General features: G+C 60.4%; 2 protein-coding genes across 6 annotated transcripts in view; both read left to right on the forward strand.

The window, feature by feature from the left end:
• Positions 1-2,952, forward strand: part of PIP5K1C (phosphatidylinositol-4-phosphate 5-kinase type 1 gamma) — a 60,073-nt gene extending 57,121 nt beyond the window's left edge. For all 4 annotated transcript variants that reach the window (XM_060007394.1, XM_060007395.1, XM_060007397.1 and 1 more), the window contains one exon: positions 92-2,952. In XM_060007394.1, coding sequence (XP_059863377.1) covers positions 92-94 — 3 coding nt within the window. In that variant the 3' untranslated portion in view covers positions 95-2,952. The remainder of the gene's footprint in view (positions 1-91) is intronic.
• A 1,618-nt stretch (positions 2,953-4,570) lies between these two features.
• CACTIN (cactin, spliceosome C complex subunit) lies at positions 4,571-17,449 on the forward strand. Of its 2 annotated transcripts, none has more exons than XM_060007398.1 (10): positions 4,571-4,747; positions 7,083-7,569; positions 10,127-10,222; positions 10,681-10,826; positions 11,604-11,766; positions 11,853-11,967; positions 15,119-15,311; positions 15,823-15,945; positions 16,018-16,316; positions 16,817-17,449. In XM_060007398.1, the coding sequence occupies exons 1-10, from the start codon at positions 4,575-4,577 to the stop codon at positions 17,305-17,307; spliced, it is 2,286 nt and encodes a 761-aa protein (XP_059863381.1). In that variant the 5' UTR covers positions 4,571-4,574; the 3' UTR covers positions 17,308-17,449. The 2 variants fall into 2 exon arrangements, with proteins under 2 accessions (XP_059863381.1, XP_059863382.1); XM_060007399.1 differs by having other exon boundaries at positions 16,036-16,316.
• The last annotated feature ends 3,733 nt before the right edge of the window (positions 17,450-21,182 follow it).

Here is a 21,182-nt window from a genome sequence, read left to right on the forward strand (position 1 = left end):
AGCTGTGGGGCCCGACCCGGCCAGGGGAGGCCCGGCGGGTGTGGGTCTGGCCCCGGCCCAACATGGCCTCACCCGCCCCCTGCCTCTTCAGTAATTCCTATGCAGGCACTGATGGAGCCGAGTGTCTGCTGCTGCCCCGGCTGCTCCCTGGAGGTGCTGCCCACCTGCTCAGCCCAGAGCTCGGGAGACGCCCGCCTGGCCGCCGGCCCTCACCCTCGCCCTCCCCTCGATGGCGCGGACGCTCGGGCTGCAGCGATCCCAATCCGGGCGACTCACCTGGCCCCGGCTCCCTGTCAGCTCCCTATGCCTGATACTGTGAACCCTCCTGAGTTTCCGATCATGTATTTATTTGGGGCCCTTATTCTTTGCACAGACATGGCAGCACACATGTGTGTTTTTTTAGAAAAAGAAAAAGGCCAAAAAAAACACAAAACCACCACACAATGGAAAAGAAAAAACTCCATTCCACTGCACTTCTGGTTCTTTGCTGTGCTTGCATGTGTCTTGCTGAGGGAACCAGGCCCTAGGCTCTGGGGACCTGCACCCCAGTGGAATCCATTCCAAGTCCTGGCCAGGATGGACGGGCCCCTGGGATGGAAGGGCCGCCGGGTCCCCAGGGCGCCTCTGGAGGCCTCCCATCGCGCCTGCCAGGTGCTCTTGGCTCAGGGTTTTGGGCCAAGAGCCGGACACAGTCCTTGAGGGTGGCCGGGCGGTGGCTGGGGGCGCTCTCCACCCTGTCACCCCTGCCATCTCTCAGCATCTGTTTCCCACCTCCCCGGTGACCTTGAGCAGGAATCACCAGGCGTGATTAGAACCTCCATGTGGACGCACAGCCGCCCCCTCTCAGTGGAACTCAGGGCCGTGGGCTTACCTCTCCTCCAGAAGACGGACCAAGCTGGGAGGAGGCGGCCGGGCCCTCAGCCCACGGGACTTCCCGAGAGCCGTGTCCTGGAGCAGAGCCCCACAGTCAGGTGCCCGGCCTAGAGGACCAGACCCCCTTGAGTAAGAGGACTGAGGTGGGCATCCTCTTTCTTTTTAATGGTGGGGGCACCTGTGCCGATTGAAGGACAGGAGAAGAAATTCTTGGTGAAAAACAAATTTTTTTTTTTTTTGGATGGTCATCTTCAGCAGGGCAACCACTGCTGGGCCCAGAGCCCCACAGGTCAGCCGCCAGGGGCCCCTGCTGTGTCCACAGCAGGCTGCTGGAGCTGGCAGCTTTGCAGGGTCTCTCCCGCCTCTGGAGAGGGACACAACAGGGATGGTTTCCCCTGGCCCGCCCCGCCCTGCATGGGAGGAGCTGGGAGCTAGCGTGGAGTGGAAGTTGCACCTTCTGGGAAAATTTCTCCCCACCTTTGCCTCCCTGGTGGAGCCTGAGACAGCTGGAGAACCCACCGACCCAGGAATTTGATTTTTTGAGTCCATTGCAAACTGCGTACACTGCTGTCTTCGTGCTCGGCGGGCCCCCTCCTCGCCTCCCCGGCACAGCCTGCTTCGTGCGCCTGGCCAGAACCTGGTGTCTAGCCGCACCTCTCCTCCCTGGAGAACCGGGCTGCGCCCTGGGGGCTCTCCCCGCGCAGGGCCGCCAGGGACACTTCAGCACGAAGCAGCTCTGGGAAGAGGACCTGTCCGAACAAGCCTGCAGTGTCCTGGACTAGAAGCAAAACAGCGTCCTCCCCTCCTGTCCACGGAAGGTGCGTCCAGACTCCAGAACGTCCTCGCCTGGACTTCACACGGGCGCCCTCTTCAGTGCCTGCCCCGTCCTGCCCAGGGGGAGGCGGGCTGAGTGGGCAGAGGTCTGAAGGGGACGAACAGGGACTGCTGAGTCGCCCAAAAGCCGACCGGAGTCCCCGCCCAGGCCCCCAGAGGCCGCGCACAGAGACACTGTGTCCCGTGGGGACCACCAGAGCATCGGGCCCCACGTCCAGGGTGCCCTTAGCCACCTCGAGCTGCAGGAGCTGGGCCCCTCAGGCTTTCCTGAGTGAACCACGGAACAAATGCATCAGTCCGATGCTGACTTGGAGAAATGTGCAAACCTTCTGGTGATCGAGACGTTTTCATTTTTGTGCTAAGTCATGAACACCCCTTTGAAGACCCCCTTTGTGTTAGTTGCATTCTTTGTCCCTTTTTCAGAGAACTGTCACACGGATGCAAAGTGGTCTGCGGACTGGGCCGATGGGAGGCATGTGCTTATGGTCAGGGCAAGGGTAGGAAGGCAGGACCTTATTTATCACGTGTAGTGAACTCGCGGCCTTCCCCAGACCCCCAGCAAGGAGGGCCCTGGACCCAGCCAGCTGTCGCCCCCACCCCGCCCCAGGATGGAAGTCTGTCGACTCCTTTGTGGCGATGTCCTGGTTCTGTCGCAGCTCGTCCCTGACGGCTGCTGTCACTGCGAACGTGGGCACGAGTGTACAAATGAAAGGCGTGTTCTGAGACTGACAAGGTGGAACCTCCGGTGTGTCCCCTGCTGGCCTCTGGCCTCTGCCTCCTCTCGCCCTCTCCCTCCACCACCTGGCTCAGTGCAATACTCCCGTCCCACTGGGGCCCCCTGCCATGGTACTGTCGCCGCAGCCCCTCGGTCCCCACTCCGGGACGAGCACCCTTGGCCACCTTCTCTGGTGGTTCAGTTGCATCGCCTGTCCCCATCCCAACCCCGTTTTTATGGCCGAACTGATTTCCAAACACAACGAAACTGCAAACCTTGTGTGTCTTAATTCTCACCGGGGGTTCCGTGTGCTCAGCCCCCATGGTCTGGTGTGTGACAATCCGGGGCACAGCCTCCTCGGGCACAGGACGCCATCCCGCTCAAACCCAGAGCCATGGGCGCCTCTGTAACCGCAGCCACTGCTGGCCCTGTAACACTCATATGCAGCCCCGGGACCCCACCCCCCAGCCCCGCCATCCCCCCCCCTTTTTACTTGGAAGAGATCTCTCTAATAAATCGGGTAATAAGCATTAGCCACCTCTTTGTCTCTCTGTGCGTTCCGATGGTCTGAGGGGGAGTTTAAGGACTGACTTTGAAGGAGAGCACAAAGAAACCTTAGTAAGAATCAAAATAATTAAATAACAACGGACCCGAATGCCTTAATAGTAGTGAGTTCCAGTTCAGCTCGGATAAACTTAAAAGCTCACATCAGTGCAACCCAGCTGGAAGGAACAAACACTCCCCGGAGTTTGTATTTGTTCTGCCAGAGTCTCTCAAGTTGAGTAATGCGTGGACCCCTTTTAAGGGGAAAATATTTCTCCCGGACTCCCAATTTGAGAAACACTGCATTGAAAATAAGATCCTGTCTGTAAACAAGCCCTTGGAAAACCCAGTTTTAATCCCAGACGCAGACGGCTCGGCTTGTTTATACACAAGACTAGGCGATCGAGAATGTGCTCACCTTACATTCAGAGATGAGTATCCAGATAAGCTCAAGGATGCATCTGCATCGGGAAAATCACCAGGACAACCCACATCCCGTGACAGGCAGTCATCAAGGGTTCCCTTTGCGCCACCACCGCCACCTCGGCACCAAGCAGAGCATACAAAGCTAGCATCTAGGGTGGTGTTAGGAAGTTGTGTTATAAGATAAACATTTAAAGTATTAAGTGCCATTCTCTGGGGTGGGCTGGGAGAGCTCAGGGCAGGACTTCGGAACTTCGGGGTCCTTCAGATCTCCGGGCCTCCATTCTTGCCCCTCCAGTCTTGCCCCTGCCTGCCTGCCCTGAAGGGACCCCACCTAACGACCCCTTTCATCCCTCCCTGCTCAAAGCCCTCTTACGGTTCGCCAGCACCCAGAGGACAAAGCTGGACCACCAAGTTCAAATCCCAGCTCTGCACTGCCTCATTGAGAGCGGGAGTGTTACAGTGACTTTCACTCTCTGAGCCTCAGTTTCCCCCCCTATAAAATGGGTTAATGGGGAACTTGAGTTATCCAAGTTATGTTTTGTTTTTTTACCTTAACCCCTGAAACACATAGGTATTATTGGCGGGTGGTGAAGCATGATGGTGATTCTCACAGAGGGTCAGCCCAGCATCTAAGGCTTTTCCGTCTCCGTCCCAGCTCCCACCCCTCACCTCCTTGGGCAGCCTGAACTCTCACCTCCACAGGCCGCGAGACCTCGCCCCCGGGACACGCCTCCCTTGGCTACGCCCCAAGACCCCGCCTTCTCTTGATCCCGCCTCCTAGGCCCCGCCCACTCCGGCTCCAGTTCCTCTCTGGACCTGCTTATTGGTCCCGCCTCCCCAAGCTCCGCCCCCTCACAGTTCCTCGTTCGTCCTTGCTCCGCCCACTGCTCCTCTGGCTCCCTAAGGCTCGAGGACCCACCTGGGCCTGCCCCCAGTACTGCCTGAAGAACGAATCCCCAGCCCTAGCGACAACAGTCCGGCAGGAGTTCATTACGCAGGCCACGTTTGAGGACGGTGGGGAGGTTATGGGAGGGTCGGAATCCCCGAAGGATGAGCCGCGAGATGGGTTCCTAGCTCCCTGCTCAGGCGTGGGTGGGGCAGCCAGGCACGCGCCGCGATCGAGGAAGGCCCCCGGCGCAGGTCCCGGATATTTGTGTCCGCGCCGACGCCACCGTCCCAGCCGATGGGTCGCGATACACGATCTCGCTCGCGGTCGGCTGGTCGCAGGGGCCGAAGGCAGCGGAGGCGGAGTGGGAGTCGGAGTCGGAGCCGAAGTTGTAGCGGGAGCCATGGGCGGCGAAACCGACGTCGCCGGGACGACGAGAGGCGGCGCAGGCGGAGGAGCCGGGAGCGCAGGTAGGGTCGCTGTGTGAGCCGCGCTGGGGGTCCGGCTCCAGCCCTCGGGGAGCTGGGAGACCCCCGAGTTAGTCAGGGAGGGCTTCCTGAAGAAGGGGACGTCTGAGCACGTCGGGGTTAACCAGGCAGCGAAAGGAAAGCGAGAGGCGTTCCAGGCAGGGCGCCTGGTGGTTGGAAGTACAGCAGGAGGCGCCGTGAGCGAGGCGGAGGGGAGTCGATGAGGTCGGAGAGGAAGCGGGAGACCAGATCGTGCGGTCTTGTGTACCGTGGTGAAGGGTTTGACTGTTATTTGGAGGGGAGTAGGGAGCTGTGGAGGATTTTGAACCAGGGAGCGATGTGGTCTGGATTACTTTGCAGAACTCCTGCTGGTTTTCGCGTGGAGAAGGGACTGAGCGTGTCGGCAGGAGTGACACCAGGGAGGAGGAAGATAGTGCAGCTGTCCAGGCAACAGATGATGATGGCCTTCAGGAGAGGGAGGCTGTGGGGAGGTACAGTGGGAAAATGGGGAGATTTGAGAGGGATTTCCGAAGTAGAGGTGACAGCACTTGCCAGTGGAGGTGGGGTGTGAGAGGGAAGAACTGTTGATGGCAGGTGGCAGGACTCAACTGACTCCTGAGACTTGGTGCTCAGCCGCCCCTCAGCCCGCAGCCCTTTTCCTCTGGAGATGGGGCACCTGGCCAGACTTGGCTTGAGTCTGCTCCAGCACAAAGGAACCAGCACCGTGATAGGGACTGACTCTCAGACCTGCGTCCTAGTGCTGGCTCAGCCCATAACTGACTGTGACACTCAGGCCAGTACCTGCCCCACTGTCCCCCAGATGTCCTCATCTGTGCCCTCAGGATCTCCACGGGACTTCTCCAGGCGTGCGCTGTCTCCCATCCCTCCAGCCTGTTCTCCACACCATAGCCAGAGTGACTGTTGTCAGACATAGCTGATCACCCTCTAGGTTTGAGAAGGTGGCTTTTCCTTTTGAATCTCATAAGATCATTGTCACCTAGGAGTTCCCGGAAGATATAAGCAGAGGGAATAGTAAAGAGATGGTTTAAACCAGGGCTTGGCAAACTACAGCCTGTGGACCAAGCATAGTTTTTACATGCTTAAACGGTGAGGAGAAAAAAAAAAAATCAAAAGAATAGTATTTCATGACACGTGAAAATTATTTGGGTTGGCCGAAAAGTTCATTCGGGTTTTTCCACAAGATGTTACAGAAAAACCCAAACAAACTTTTTGGCCAACCCAGTATATGAAATTCAGCTTTTGGTGTCCAGAAGTAAAATTTTATTGAACAAATTTATGCCTATTTGTTCATGTACTGTCCGTGGCTGCTTTTGCACTGTGACTGCAGGGTTGAGTAGTTGTGCCATAGACGCTCTGGCTCTTAACAGAAAAAGTTTGCTAACTCTGGTTTCAGCTCCTGGCCTTGATGTTTTAGCATTGGTTCACAAGTAGTTGTAAATCTTGTTATTATCAGCTAGGGGTTTCTAAGATTTTAGTTTTTCACAAGAATCAGCCACCCGAGAAACGTAATTAGAGTCAATGTCATTTATGAAGATTTGATTAGATTTGCAGTCTGTATTTACGTACTTGAAAATCAAATAATTGATTTTCATGGTGTAGATTCTTTGACGTGAACTTAGTAAGTGGAGCATTTGGCAAACTAAAGACAGATTTAGTTGCTCAGAGGCCCCCAACATTAAAGAATCTATCCCCAGGATTCATATGTTGCCTTCCCTGCTCGCAGTGCCCTTCCAAGGCTCTGTATTCCCTACAGTCTTACTCCAGTTCACTACTGCCCGTCCTATAGGACCAGATAAACACCATCTTCTCCTGTAAGCCCTCCCTGGACACCTTGGACAGCGCTTGTAGCTCCTGCACCATCTGGCCCCAAGCCTGCCTCCCTGCCTTCCCCTCCTCCCTCTCTCCCCCTCACTCACTCTGCTCCAGACACACAGGCCTGCCTGCTGCTTCTTGAATAAGCCAAGTAAATTCCTGCCCCAGGGCCTTTGCTCTTGCTGTGCCCTCTCCCTGGATCACTGTTTCTCCAGATGTCTGCCTAGCTCCCTCCCCTACTTCCTCCAGCGTTACTTCCTCAGAGAGATCCTCTCTGACCTCTCCACACCCAGTCCTGCATCACTATCTTGGTAGCTCATGGTACCATCTAGTGTCACATTGTGTGTTTGTTGATGTGCAGGCAGGGGCCATCAATGTTTTGGTCACTGCCGTGTCCCCAGAACCTAGAACAGCTCCTGGCACCCAGCAGGCGCCCAGTAAAGGGCGGTGGGATGGATGGCTGGCCAGCAGGCAGCGAGCAGCGCTTCACGGGTTCCCTCCGCAGGTTGGATTCGGATGAGAAGCAGTGGCAGCAGCGGCGAGGCAGGCAGAGCCGGAGCCCCCCGCCAGCCCACCGGCGCTCCCAGGACCGCTCCTCTCAGTCCGACTCGGGTGACGAGCGGCAGCGGCAGCGGGGCCGATGGGCCCGCCAGTGGCAGCAGCGGCCACACTGCTGGTCCCCCAGCTCCTCCGCATCCAGCTCCGCGTCCCCGGGCCACTCCCAGAGCCCCCGGGCGGCGGCGGCGGTCCTGAGCCAGCGGCAGAGCCTGCAGGAGCGGCTGCGCCTGCGCGAGGAGCGGAAGCAGCAGGAGGAGTTGATGAAGGCCTTCGAGACGCCCGAGGAGAAGCGGGCGCGGCGGCTGGCCAAGAAGGAGGCCAAGGAGAGGAAGCAGCGCGAGAAGATGGGCTGGGGCGAGGAGTACATGGGCTACACCAACACCGACAACCCCTTCGGGGACAACAACCTGCTGGGCACCTTCATCTGGAACAAGGTGAGCCCGAGGTGGCCACCGGCCACAGCCCTTACTTCTGCTTGTGTTGCTCGCCAGGTCTTCCTGTGCTTCTGCCGCTTTTTGCTTCATGAACTGTTTACAACTTATTTTCAAAGACGTTGCTTAGCATTCTCAGCACACGTGCCCAGGTCGTACCTGGCCATCGAGAATGTATTTTTACCCACACGTGTGCACACACTGGCTCCGCCAGCTTTTCCCACGCTGTCTCGTGCGGTGTACAGTCTCAGGCACTCTGCCCACAGAACCAGCCTAACCTCAAGACAGCTTCTCAGCGTCACATGCCCAGGGTGGGATTTCACCTCAGAGCTGTCACCTCATCCTTGAGATGAACACTACACACCAGGACTTCTCCTGCGGTCCAGTGGTTAAGACTCTGTGCTTCCACTGCAGGGGGCGTGGGTTTGACCTCTGGTCTGGGAACTAAGATCCCGCATTCTGTGCGGTGCGGCCAAAACAGATAAATAAAAGACTAAAAAAACCCACAAAACTACACACCAATCCCTTACCCACCGGCCGGGGCCTTGGGCACTTGGAGTAAAGCAACACAATTTCCCTCGCAGTCCTGGAGGCCAGAAGTACAAAGTCAAGGTGTCAGCAGAGCCACGTTCCCTCTGGAGGTTCTGGGGAGGATCCTTTCTCGCCTCTTCCAGCTTCTGGTGGCTGCTCGCCACCCTTGGCTTGTAGCTGCATCACTCCAGTCTCTGCTTCTGTCGTCACGTGGCTGTCTTCCCTCAGTGTCTGTGTCCTCACGTGATGTTCTCCTCTCTGTGTCTCTGAGTCCAGAGTTCCCTCATCTTATAAGGACACCAGTCACTGGACTAAGGCCCAGCCTAGTCCGGCACGACATCAACTAATCACATCCGCAGAGACCCTGTTTCCAAATAAGGTCATGTTCCCGGATTCCCGGGTTGGGACGTGGACATACCTATGTGGAGGACAAATTCGACCCGACACAGCTGTGGGGAGGGTGAGAACCGGTGGACACAGGCGGAAGCCACCGTATCTACCGCTGTCTACATACACTCTGAGCTCACAGCACCTCAGGGCCTTTGCACTCACCATTCCTCTACCTGGAGCACTCCCAAGCCCTCCCCATGGCTGTTTCTTCCTCATTATCAAGGCACTGCTTCTCCCTTCCTAGTGCTTTACTAACAGACGTGAATCATGTGCCTGCCGGGTGCTGGGTACCGTGTGGGCCCTGCACATGCGTCAGTGAGCGACAGAGAGAGACGCCTGTCCTTGTGCGGCCATCAGTCTCAGGGGAGGCTGGCTGTAAATAACTCATTTAGCTGAGTCCGCAGAGGAAGGAACGAAGGCAGGCGGGGGTGGGCGAGGAGGCTGCAGTTGAAACGCACGGGTCCAGAGAGGTCTCGTTGCAAAGGTGACATCTAAACACATGTCCCACTTTATGGCGTGTAATTCCTGTGGACTGTGAGCTCAACGGGGCAGGCTCTGTCCCAGGCGCTGGCACGCAGTCGGCCCTCAGTAAATGTCGAATGGGTGAGCGGGCCTCGGGGCGTCTGAGAAGCCCCGGCCCAGCCTCTGAGGCCTCTGTAGTCGGGGGAGGGTACTAGACGGCCCAACTGTGTGAGCGGTGTCACGCATCTTGTCCCGGTGTCCTCGGGGCGCTGGGCTGGCAGAGTGGGCAGGCATGGTGTTGGCCACGAACATGCCTCTCCGGGCTGGGCATTGGTCGAGGGCTCAGTGTCTGAGTGCGGGCTCTCCCCGTCCAGGCCCTCTGCAGCTGTTGTGTGTGGCCGTAGAGACGAAGTGCGGTCATTGTCACTGTGTGGCGGTGGCCCCGGGCCGGGCCACACCGTGTCACCCTGGGGGCACGCTTTTCTGTGCACAGGGGCTCCTGGAACGACCCTCGGAGCCGGCGGAGGTGACAGGAGGCACGGGTCATGGCACGTGCCACCCACAACAGTTGTGAGATGACTTGGGAGGGGCGGGGAGTCTCCGGGAGCCTGTGCCCGGGCCCCTCTATCAGGTGAGGGCACAGACAGGGAGGAGCCGCTCTCCGTGCTCGGGGTGCCCCGAGGGGTCCGTGAGCCAGGACCCCGGCGAGTGTGCTTTCAGAGTCCCCCTCTCGCTCAGCCGCTGGTTCTGCCCCTCCGCGTGGCTGCTGGGGGTCTGAGCTGCTGAGAGCCGGACACCACCCAGCCGGTGCAGCCAGGCTTGCGTTAAAACAAGAGTCAGCAGCCCCAAGTAAGACTGTCCCGTGTGTGACATGGTCGTGTTCTGCAGGGGCGGGGCTGCCTCTCCCTGTGTCTCAGCACACGGCTCGGGGCAGAGGGCGCCCCACGATGCTGGAGTGTACTGAACCGATTCTGCAGGCGAACGGGGGGCCGCGTCTTCCGCTGGAAGTCGGGGTGTGGCCGCGGGCAGGTCACTTCTCCCTCAGCCTCGTGCTCCTCATCGGCAGAGCGGGTGCTTCGGTCTGGTGGATGCCTGCCTCGTAGAGCAGCAGGGGGTCCTGGGGTGGGCGGCAGGAGGGGGCATCGCTGCTCAGCGGGCGTGTCGTTGGCCCTTCCAGGCCCTGGAGAAGAAGGGGATCAGCCACCTGGAGGAGAAGGAGCTGAAGGAGCGGAACAAGAGGATCCAGGAGGACAACCGGCTGGAGCTGCAGAAGGTGGGGCGCCCCGGGCCACCCTCCTTCCCTCCTGAGGGCTCCCAGGCTGGCTCACCCTGGCTTACGTCAAGGGGGACCTGATTGGCTTACGTGGAGAGTCCAGGGGACATTGGCTTCAGGCACGGCTGGATCCAGGGGCTCGGGCAGTGACTCCAGAGAGCTGTTTCCCTCCAGCTCGGCTCTGCTGGCCTCTGGGATTTATTCTAAGACGCTCCCTGCTGGGTGGCCAAAGTGGCCCTGGCTGCTGAAGGCTGCTGTGTCTCTAGCAAAAGGAGGGCTCCTTCTGCCGCAGGGTGTGTCCAGCGTTTCAGGCGTCCCCGGACTGATTCCTGTGTCCGGGGCCGGGCCATGGGTGTGGTCCCACCCGCCCCTAGGGAGCCCCCCAGCCTGACAGGATGAAGGCAGACCCACAAGACCCCCATCGTACGCTGGCCGCTCATGTCCTCGTGTGCCCGCAGGTAAAGCAGCTGCGGCTGGAGCGCGAGCGGGAGAAGGCCATGCGGGAGCAGGAGCTGGAGCTGCTGCAGCGCGAGAAGGAGGCGGAGCACTTCAAGACGTGGGAGGAGCAGGAGGACCACTTCCACCTGCAGCAGGCGAAGCTGCGGTGCGTGCGCCACCCTCCGCCCGAAGCCCTCCGCCCGCCCCCGCCCCCGGGTGCAGGGAGCGCGCCTCGCCACTCCCCCGTGTTGCCCCTGGGCCCTCGGCTTTCCACCTCCTCCTCCTCGGGGTCCCTCCTGACCCTCTTTCGCGCACTGCCTTCCGTCGCTTTCTTCATCGCGCCTGTCTCCCCGGGGGCCAGGTGCCAAGGGGTCACACGAATGTGCTGCTGAGCAGAGGGTGCCGGGTGCCCCGCCATCCCCAGGCCACGGGGTGGTTCACTCAGCAGCCTCGTTTAGAGTCAAGAGAAGTGAGGCTCCTGGGGTGTCGAGAGTTGCCCGAGCTCACACGGGGTGTGTGAGCTCCAGGCCCGGCCCCCTTCTCACCTTGCTGCTCACCAGCCGCGCCAGCCCCCAGGGGCTCAGACCTGCCTGGTCCCAGGGCTCCCTGGGGTCGGACCAGGGTCAACCTCTGATGCGTTTTCCCACACACAGCACTGAGGCTCCAGATCGCTCACCCCGGGTGGGCCTCTCTGACCCTGTGTCCCCGCCCACCCGCTGCTCTTCAGACCCCTTGCTCCCGTCTCTGCCCCTTTCAGGGCCTGTGCCTTCCAGCTGACCTGTCTTGCTCCTCTGCCTGACGCCTCCTCTTCCAGGAAGCCTTCCCTGACGACCACCCACAGCAGGCCGGGCTCCTCCCCTGGCTCCGGTCAACCCCTGCGGGCGAGGTCTTTAGGAGGGTGGACACAACCCCGGCTTTGACACTGCCCCCCGCTCCCCGGCAGCTCCAAGATCCGCATCCGGGACGGGCGGGCCAAGCCCATCGACCTCCTGGCCAAGTACATCAGCGCTGAGGACGACGACCTGGCTGTGGAGATGCACGAGCCCTACACCTTCCTCAACGGCCTTACGGTGGCCGACATGGAAGACCTGCTGGAGGACATCCAGGTACGGCCCTGCTGTGCGCCTGGCACTGCTGCTGCCACCCCAGCCCCGGGCGTGCCTTCACCCACCGTCTGCACCTCCGCCTCCAGGTGTACATGGAGCTCGAGCAGGGCAAGAACGCGGACTTCTGGCGGGACATGACCATCATCACAGAGGATGAGATCGCCAAGCTTCGCAAGCTGGAGGCCTCGGGCAAGGGGCCAGGTAATGCGGGCCGGGCCACCGAAGACACACCGGGCTGTGCCCTCGGGGAGGCACCTCTGGGTCTGGTGGGAGCCGCTTGGGCCGGGTGGCTCCACAGAAGAGGCCTCGGCTTCCTCTCTGGGGGTCTCCCTGCCAGGGCCTGTCTGCGAGCCACCAGGGGGCAGCACTGGGCAGCGGGGGCAGCGGGTCCTGAGCGAGGCGCTCTCCCGCTGGCATGCGGGCTCACCCAAGCAGCACCAGTGGCTTCCTTTAAACAGCTGCTTAGCGCTGGGCTTTCCCGGGAGCGGCGTCTGTGGGTTTTCTGTTTGGGTTTCAAGTTTTCGTCAGAGGCTTTGTCCGCTTGAGAACAGGACCTGACTGCACTTGGCGGGAACCTGTGCAGCATGGCGTGCTTCTTTAATCAACTTTTCTTTTCCTCAGCATGATTGCCTGCACGTAATTGCAGGGGAGACAAGCTCTAAAGCATGGTCTCTCGCCCAACACTGCTGACATTTGGGCCCAGACCGTTCTCTGTGGGCCGTCCTGGGCCCTGCGGGGTGTGGAGCAGCCTCCCTGCCCCACCCACTCAGTGGCAGGAGCCCCTGGTCGTGACAACCACAGATGTCCCCTGACATGGCCCAGTGTCCCCTGGCGGGAGGCAGATTCAACTCCAGTTGAGAGGCACTGTTCTAAAAGCTCGTTGGCAACCACTGCAGTCCCACCCCTCCCGCCCCCCTGAAGCCACCGGCTTTAATGACATCTAGCTCCTGGGGGCCTTGAGCCTGTGTCACTAAGCTCTCAGCTCCATGTCAGTGCCCACCCATGGTGGCTGAGGACGAATGCCCTCCCTTTCCTGAGCCTGTGTAAGTGCTGTTCTCTGCTCAGTTGGGGGTGGTCGGGGAGGTTTCCTTCCTCTTAGGAAAAGGAGGAGCATCCTTTATCTTTGTAAGTGGAGTTTTATTTCTCCCGTAGCGGGGCACATCTTGTAGTAATTTCCAGAGAAAGGAAAGGACTCTTTGCTATCAGAAATGGGTGTCCAGGGGAATTCCCTGGAAGTCCAGTGGTTAGGACTCTGTGTTTTCACTGCCGAGGGCCCAGGTTCAATCCCTGGTCGGGGAACTAAGATCCCGCAAGCCACGTGGCACGGCCAAAAACAACAACGACAATGACGAAAAATAAATGCATGTCCAGAAACATCTGCTTTGGTGGCAGTGGTGCTGGTTGGGAGGGTGCTGCAGGGCCCTTGGACAGAATGACAGTTACAGGTGTGGCTCTGGGTGCACACCCGGGCCGCCCAGCAGCTTGGCCACCTGGGGCCGATCGGTGACCTCCCCAGAGCTTGGTTGTTCCTTGCATCGCACGGGGTTGAGAAAACACCTCCGGGAGGATTGCGTGAAGAGGAGTGAGTACATGGTCGTCAAGCATTCAAAACAGCGCCCGCTCTTAGGATGCCAACGCCTCAGCGCAAGGACCGTGGGTGGGGGATTTTGCACCACCGACCCCACCTTCCCCAGGGGTCAGACACCTGGGAGGCTCCCATCAGGCCCCCTGCCCCGTCCCTGGGCCCTTTCTCCCCACTCCCTCTTCCACCGCGGGTGGGTTGTCTGCTGCCACCCTCCTGCAGCTTCCTGCACTCGCCCCAGAGGAGGAGCCCCTTTCTGGGACCCCACATCTCTCTTTCCTGTGGTTTGTGCCCTCGCATCCTCCAGTAACTTGTAGAGAGAGGCAGGAAATTGTTGGCGTCCCACGTGTCAGGAAATGTCTTCTCTCCCCTTGGCTGGTGGCCGCGGGGCAGGGGGACGTTGTGCTGGGTCCCTTCCGTTTCCAGGGCTCCCCGCATGCCTTGCCCACGGTCCCTCCTGTGGCACTTCCCTTCCCTCTCCCCCTCCCTGCCACGTCAGTCACCCCTCTGTCCCCTTTTCCTTCTCGCGTGTTACGGTCAGGGTCCCAGGTGTCCTCAAAGAGAGTGTTTGTGTTTGTCTTCTTTTGGCCTGATTTCTGAGAGAAGAGGGGGAACTTCTTGTCTTCACCACTCCTGGAGCCCCTCAGAGGCGGCCTTCATTTTAAATTAAGTTGGCCCTTCCCTTTCCTTTCGCTTTTCCCCTTTGCTTTCTTTTTTTCCCCCCCTCTCCTTTTCTTCTCTTTGCAGCTGGGAAATCCTAACTGTACAATAGAGCGTGCAGTAGGAAGTGGGTCCCCTTACAATCCCTGTGGGTCCTCCCAGGGAGCATCTCTGAGGAGAAGCCTTCCCCCCACCCAAACGGTGCCACCCCCTCTCCTGAAATGGTGTCCCAGAGGGCACTCAGCCGGCACTCTCCAGCCAGGCCTGTTGGTGGACCCTTGGGTGGCATCCAAACCCAGGACCTGGCTTCCTTTAAGCAGTGGCTCAGCACCCGGGGCTTCTGTGGGAGCGGCGCCCACTGGGGCTGTCTGTTTGGGTTGTAAGTTAGCACCGGTGGCTCCGTCTGTCTGAGCGAGCAGAGGCCTGGCTTCTGTTTGAGGTCTGTGCAGGATGCAGCTCTGCTTGGCCGGGTGTGAAGGGTGTCGCCGAATTGGGTTTTGGTCCCGTGATGTGTCTGCACCTGCTACAGACCGAGGCCGGGCTGCCGGCCCTGTGGGTCTGCTGCTGAGGCCAGGGCTGCTTGGGAGCCCAGGTGCTGATTCCAGGGTCCCAGGTTGGTTGGCTGGAGGGGACTCGGGTTCTTGACCCTGTCTGATCATCTGGGCTTGGAGAAGCCGGCTTTGGAGCAGGGAACACGAGCCGGTTGCCTGCCCCCACGTTCACCCAGCAGCTGCGTACGGAGCTCCCTGCCCTTGGAAAGCCGGGAATCAGGCATCCAGGCCAAGGGAGCAGTCTGGTAGTTGACGAAGGTTTCCCAGTAGAAAGGATGCTCTCGCTGAGGACTGAGGATGGCTGGGATCTAGGAGGCGGACTCGATGTGGAAGAACTTATTGCTGGTGGGAAGCACCCACCGCATGTGCAGGGGCCTTGAGGCAGGGCAGGGGTCGGAAGGGCACAGCGTGCTGTCTGATGAGCCACAAACAAGGAAGCCAGCCATTGTGAGGGAGAGCTGGGGTCAGGCAGCATTGGCCTCACCCTCAGGGGCCTCTCAGTCTAGAGGGTTAGGACCTGGGCCCAGCCCCATGCCGAGCAGCCCTCACCCCACTGCAGGTGAGCGGCGAGAGGGGGTCAACGCCTCGGTCAGTTCCGACGTGCAGTCGGTCTTCAAGGGGAAGACGTACAGCCAGCTGCAGGTCATCTTCCAGGGCATCGAGGGCAAGATACGGGCCGGGGGCCCCAACCTAGACATGGGCTACTGGGAGAGCCTGCTGCAGCAGCTGCGTGCCCACATGGCCCGTGCCAGGTGAGCTGGTGGGGCCTCCCTGGGAGCCACAAGCTGGGGCCCCAGCTGGAAGGCCCCCGCCCAGCCCCCAGCAGCCTGCCCGCCTTCCTTCCGGCCTCTACTTAGCACCTGGTCTTTGTTTTCCCTGGGTCAGCGGACATCCCAGGAAGCCCTCAAGGCTGCTGTCCCCCGCCTTCCACAGGCCGCATACCCTCTGTGTATGAATTCTCCTCGTGCTTGGCGCTGTCATGTAAACACGGCCCCTGTCTGCCGCTAAGTGCAGTCACTTCTAAATTTATCCTCTTCCTCGCCTGTCCCCCATCCTTTTCCAGCCCAGCTTGGCCCTTAGGTCACACCTGCATGTGAACACCCCAGTACAGGGACCTGCCCCCTCCCGGTGTCCGCCTGTGTCGTGGCCACTTGCTGCCCTCAAACTCTGGGTCCTTGCAGCAAAATGGGGGGGTCATGAGAAGTCCTTGGGGGGGGCCTTCCCCCTTGGAGTGTCAGGGTGACCACCCGGCCTGCGTTCCAGGCTCCGCGAGCGGCACCAGGACGTGCTGCGGCAGAAGCTGTACAAGCTGAAGCAGGAGCAGGGGGTGGAGAGCGAGCCCCTGTTCCCCATCCTCAAGCAGGAGCCGCAGTCTCCGGGCCACAGGTAGGCCTGGGTCTGGACGTCCCCTGCCGGGCGGCGGGACTAGAAGCCCCGCCCACTGCCCGCCCCGCTCAGTCCAGCCCTCTCTCGCAGCCTGGAGACTGAGGACCCGGCCCCCACCCCGCCCGGGCCCTCGGAGGGTGGCGCTACTGAGCCCGAGGCAGAAGCCGCCGCACCGGCGGAGGGCGAGGCGGACGGGGAGGCGGTGCTCATGGAGGAGGATCTGATCCAACAGAGCCTGGACGACTACGACGCCGGCAAGTACAGCCCGCGGCTGCTCACGGCCCACGAGCTGCCGCTGGACGCCCACGTGCTGGAGCCGGACGAGGACCTGCAGCGCCTGCAGCTGTCCAGGCAGCAGCTCCAGGTCACAGGTGCGGGGCGGGGCCAGCAGGGGGCGGAGCCTCCCCTTGGTGAAGGAGGCGTTGGTGGTGAACCCGGTCTCGATCCTGCTTTGCGCTCCGCCGCCTACTCTCTTGAGAGTGTCCGTTCATTCACCTGCTCGCTCGCTCGTTTGTTCGTTGTGGGCGTGACCGGCTGGCTGGTCCCAAGGACACAGGGGTGGTGGTCTTTACTTCCCGTGCCCAGCTCTGCTCTGAGCTCCTTATACTGCCCGCTTGCCCGGGCCTTGGCCTTCCTGGGCAGCCATCAGTCCCGGAACAGCGGAGAAACGGCCTCGGAAAGGCCCCGGTCCGGGGGTCCCACTGCGGGCTTCTGACCACCAGGCTCTTCGGCCAACCCGGCAGGGGACACGTGGTGTTTGGTGCCCACCCGGGAGGGCGGGGGCACCGGGCAGGCGGGCCCGGGTCGGGGCATGTGACCGGGAAAGGGAGGCTGCGGTGCCGGGGTCCCGGTTAACGCGCCCCGCCCGCAGGCGACGCCACCGAGAGCGCGGAGGACATCTTCTTCCGACGCGCTAAGGAGGGCATGGGCCAGGACGAGGCGCAGTTCAGCGTGGAGATGCCGCTGACGGGCAAGGCCTACCTGTGGGCGGACAAGTACCGGCCGCGCAAGCCGCGCTTCTTCAACCGCGTGCACACGGGCTTCGAGTGGAACAAGTACAACCAGACGCACTACGACTTCGACAACCCGCCGCCCAAGATCGTGCAGGGCTACAAGTTCAACATCTTCTACCCCGACCTCATCGACAAGCGCTCCACGCCCGAGTACTTCCTGGAGGCCTGCGCCGACAACAAGGATTTCGCCACGCTCCGCTTCCACGCCGGGCCGCCCTACGAGGACATCGCCTTCAAGATCGTCAACCGCGAGTGGGAGTACTCGCACCGCCACGGCTTCCGCTGCCAGTTCGCCAACGGCATCTTCCAGCTCTGGTTCCACTTCAAGCGCTACCGCTACCGCCGGTGACCGGCGGGCCCCCTCCCGGACCCCTGCGAACTGACCAGGGGTGTGGGAAGCCAGCAGCCTCCCCTGGCTGGGCCTCCTCCTTGCGGGGCCTCACTTCCTGGTGTGAACAGGGGTCGCTGCGGAGCCTGCCTCAGAGAGCTGAGGGGACCCACCACCAGGCGGGCCTGGGGCATTGACGCACAGGAGGGGCTGCTGATGGGATTTTCAGAGCCCAGGGAACCAAGCAGGCGTCTCCAGACCTCAGTCCTTGGATTGACGCTGAGCCCCACCCAAGAAACAGGCCCTGCATCACCGGGGCTCTGGGGGGCTTGCAGGGCGTTGCTCAGCCCCTGGACATGGCCAGCGGCTTCAGGACCCAGGCTCCAGGCCCTTGAGTGCATGTTCCCGGAGAGGCCATCCGGGGACGTCTGTGGTCCCCCAGCTCGCCCCTGGTGCTGGCTGGGGTCAGCCTCCGCCCGGTGGGCACGGAGGATGCGTCACCACCCGCCATCAGGTCTGGGAACATCCTTCCACAGCCACCGAGCACAGGAGCCCCAGGGTGCGGCTGTGGCGCCCCATCGGGCCTCTGGGCCTCTGCGCGTCCCTCAAGGCTGCGCTCCTAGAGCCACTTCCCAGCCACCACAGGGCTGCCCTCCTTGTTGGCAAGTCTCAGACACGGGCAGTCAAGGGCCTGGCAGGTACGATCACTCACCCAGTCATAGACTGTCAACGGTGCCCCAGGCGGGCCCACCCCAGAAACAGATTGCTTTTAGCGTTTTCTTACGGAGACATTTCCAACCTCAAGTGGTCAGAAGCCTGAAGGGCCGCTGCCAGCTCCTCAGACAGCCTCGCCCAAATACCCTATTTCATCTGGAAACGTTTCTGTTTCAGGCTGTTTCTCTAAAACGATTTTTTTAGGTGGGGGGGGTGGGGGGGAATCTTGTTTATTTTCATTTAATTGGTCTACTTGTGAGATTGCATGTTTCTTTTCAATAAACATTTTATTTTGGAATAAGTTTAGGTTTTCAGAAATGCTGCAGAGATAGTCTAGTGTTCCCGCACCCCACACTCAGCTGTCCCCATTGTTAACGCCTTACGTAACCACAGCACATCTGTCACAACTAAGGCACTAAACAGCCAAGAAGACCTTTTGAAAACAACCACCACACCTAAAGATAGTCAGTGACAGTTCCTCAGGGAGCCCCTGGTAGTCTGAGGGCTTCCTCCCGCTTTGTCCCCCACCCCCGGCCTCAGCTCCCAGAAGGAGGCTGTACTTCTGAACGCTCCAGGAGGTGCGCAGCTGCTCACCTAGGCCAGGGGACGATGCTCACTGGTGTCTGGGGACATCTGTGCTGGTCATGATCTGGGGGGCTCCTGACATCGCAGTGTGGGGGCCAGGGATGCTGTTCCACACCTCACAGGGCCCACGATAGCCCCCCACAGAGAGTAATCTGCCCCTGTATCCCCAGCGCTGAGGCTGACACTCCCCAGGCCACTGGTCATCTACCAACCCCGACTTAACAATGTCCCAGGAGCCTCTGGCTCAGCTCTGGCCTCCACTGCCCTGCCCCACCCCACACATGCTCATACATCCATAAACATGTTCTAGACAGCAGGGCTTGGGGCCTCGGCAGGGAAGTGCATCTGGTCATGGGACGCCCAATCCCCATTGCAGACCCTGTCCCACCCAGCCAGCCTGGTCCAGAATGAAGACTACCCTTTAGAGCAGAACACAGACCATATCCATCCCCTTTGGAACCCTCCACAGACGTTAGTAATCAATTGCTGATTGCCAGAGCAATCTTAGAATCCTCTGGGCAGCCGCTACCAATTAATCCCTGGCCTGCTCCACTGTCATCGAGTGTGGGACAGGCCCCGGGAGCAGGGAGCAGGGTTGAGTCGGGGGCAGAGCCGGGAGGCACTTTCGCGCCTAGCAGGGTGCTTGGTCACCAGATGGGTCGGGCCTTGTTCTGTTCTCAGAGCACAGGCTCTGTGTGGCTGCAATAGCCTGGCCTTTAGCCTGTGTTTTGTGGACCTCACGCCAGCCCTGCATGACAGCGCTTGTGTCTATTTGGGGAAACATGCTCACAGAGGCACATGTTTTCAAGCCTAGAAAGCAGCAGTCAGGGTTAGAACCCGGGTTTCTCCAACCTCCCATTCCCAGCCCGTTTCCCCACCTGCCCCCCGAGGAGTCCTCCCAGCCCCAGCATCCTGGTTCCTCCTTACGCCCCTCCTGCAATCCGGGCAGGGAGTCTACCCAGGGGAGGTGGTGGCTCTGAGCAGGGGAACAAGGTGGCTGTGACCCCAACTCGCTGGGCACGTGTTTAGCCAGGAGCCCCCCGTCCAGAGGGAGGAGAGCTGGGCTCAGTCGCCCTCCAGGCAAGGAGTCAGGGTAGGGCAGGGGAGGCACTGAGTCTGGGGGGCCCCAGAAGGGACACTGAAGGCTCCCTGGAGGAGGGGAGGGATGCCTGTTCTGGGCCTGGGAGGACGGGGCTGCCGGGCAGAGAAGGAGGGTGGGGCCTGCCTTGCAGAGGAAAAGGCAACAGGTGCGCCCAGGGCAGGGCCGAATGCAAGTCCAGCTGCTGTACTCTTTCCCAGGGCACTGGGGAGCCATAGAGGGGAGTAAGCTGGGCAGGGCACAAGTTGAGTGTCAGGAAGACCCCTCAGGCAGACTGGAGGCACATCACCCCACCCAGCTGCCCCATGACACAGCCCCAGCCCAGCATCCACCCAGTGTCCCTCAGATTGTCCCCAACCCCCACCCCAGCCTCTTCCTGCCCTGGGCTGTGAGTGAAGCTAAGAATAGATGCTCTCTGCCTGGCTCCCACAGGAAACCACAGCCATGGCCGGGGTGGGGGGGGGCACGTCCTGAACCTGGTCTCTGTTCCCACCATCTGGAGCCCCCAGGCCATCTCAACCCCTCCCACGACTCCCGTGTGCCCTATGAGCAGGGTGCGGGGCGGGGGGGGGGGGGGGTGGGAAACGGAGGCCAGGAGACCCCCAGCCACCAGCCCAGGAGGTGGGGGAAGCCCAGTACTCATATTCAGATCCCACCCACACGTGGCCTTTGACACGTCCTATCTGCCCTCCAGGCCTGTTTCCCCATCTATAAAATGAGCATTTTTACCACCACCCCCCCCCCCCCCCCCCCCCCCCGTCGTGGTGAGACCCAGGCTAATTGCAGCTCAAGCACGCTTCTCTGACCCCTGCCCTGGTTACTTCCCAGAAGGAGCACTGTCCTTCTTATCTCAGGCCAGAGGAAGTGAGACCGGAACAGTCCCCTTTCATCTCACCCACCACTCCATCTGAAGTCCCAGCCCCACATCCTCTTCCCACCAAGTCTGCCCTCCTTACAGTTCCCCGAAGCCTCATGTTCTCTCTTGCCTCCAAAGTTTTGCACGTGTAATTTCTGCCACGTCTCTTGGACCTGTGGAACTCCTACACATTCCACAAAGCCCCAGTTCTCAGTCCCTTCTCCCTTACTCCCACCCCAGGATGCCTTCCTGGCTCACCTCCTGGGCTCCTACCTAAGCCCTGTCACTTCCTTGGGCCCAGCCCTGAGCGCAGGAGAGTGGGACTGTCTGTATCCAGCTTTCTCTCTCTCCGGCCTGGGGGATCTTTGAGGGCAGGTCAGGTTTAGTCTACCTGTTCTACCACATGGGCTGCCACAGAGTTGCCCTTAAGGAGGGGGTGGGGGAGGCAAGACTGCCTGGAACAACTAGGCTTTACAGAGGAGAGGGCCTCGGAGCCAGGGCTCTGCCAGATGCATAGGAGTTGGGGAGATTCCTTGTCAAGGAAGAGAAGTTACGGTTAAGTGGGATGGAACAGAGGAGGTGCCATCTGGAGGGATGCAGAGGCCAGAAGGATAGTGGGTAGACCCAATGGAGGGGAGAGCA

This window comes from Delphinus delphis, chromosome 3 (genome assembly GCF_949987515.2).
Source record: "Delphinus delphis chromosome 3, mDelDel1.2, whole genome shotgun sequence".
Classification (NCBI taxonomy): domain Eukaryota; kingdom Metazoa; phylum Chordata; class Mammalia; order Artiodactyla; family Delphinidae; genus Delphinus; species Delphinus delphis.

Coding starts and splice junctions, on each gene's coding strand:
- CACTIN (XM_060007398.1), top strand. CDS start 4,575: ATGGGTCGCGATACACGATCTCGCTCGCGGTCGGCTGGTCGCAGGGGC. Junction 7,570..10,126: donor GCACCTTCATCTGGAACAAG/GTGAGCCCGAGG, acceptor TGGCCCTTCCAG/GCCCTGGAGAAGAAGGGGAT. Junction 10,223..10,680: donor ACCGGCTGGAGCTGCAGAAG/GTGGGGCGCCCC, acceptor GTGTGCCCGCAG/GTAAAGCAGCTGCGGCTGGA.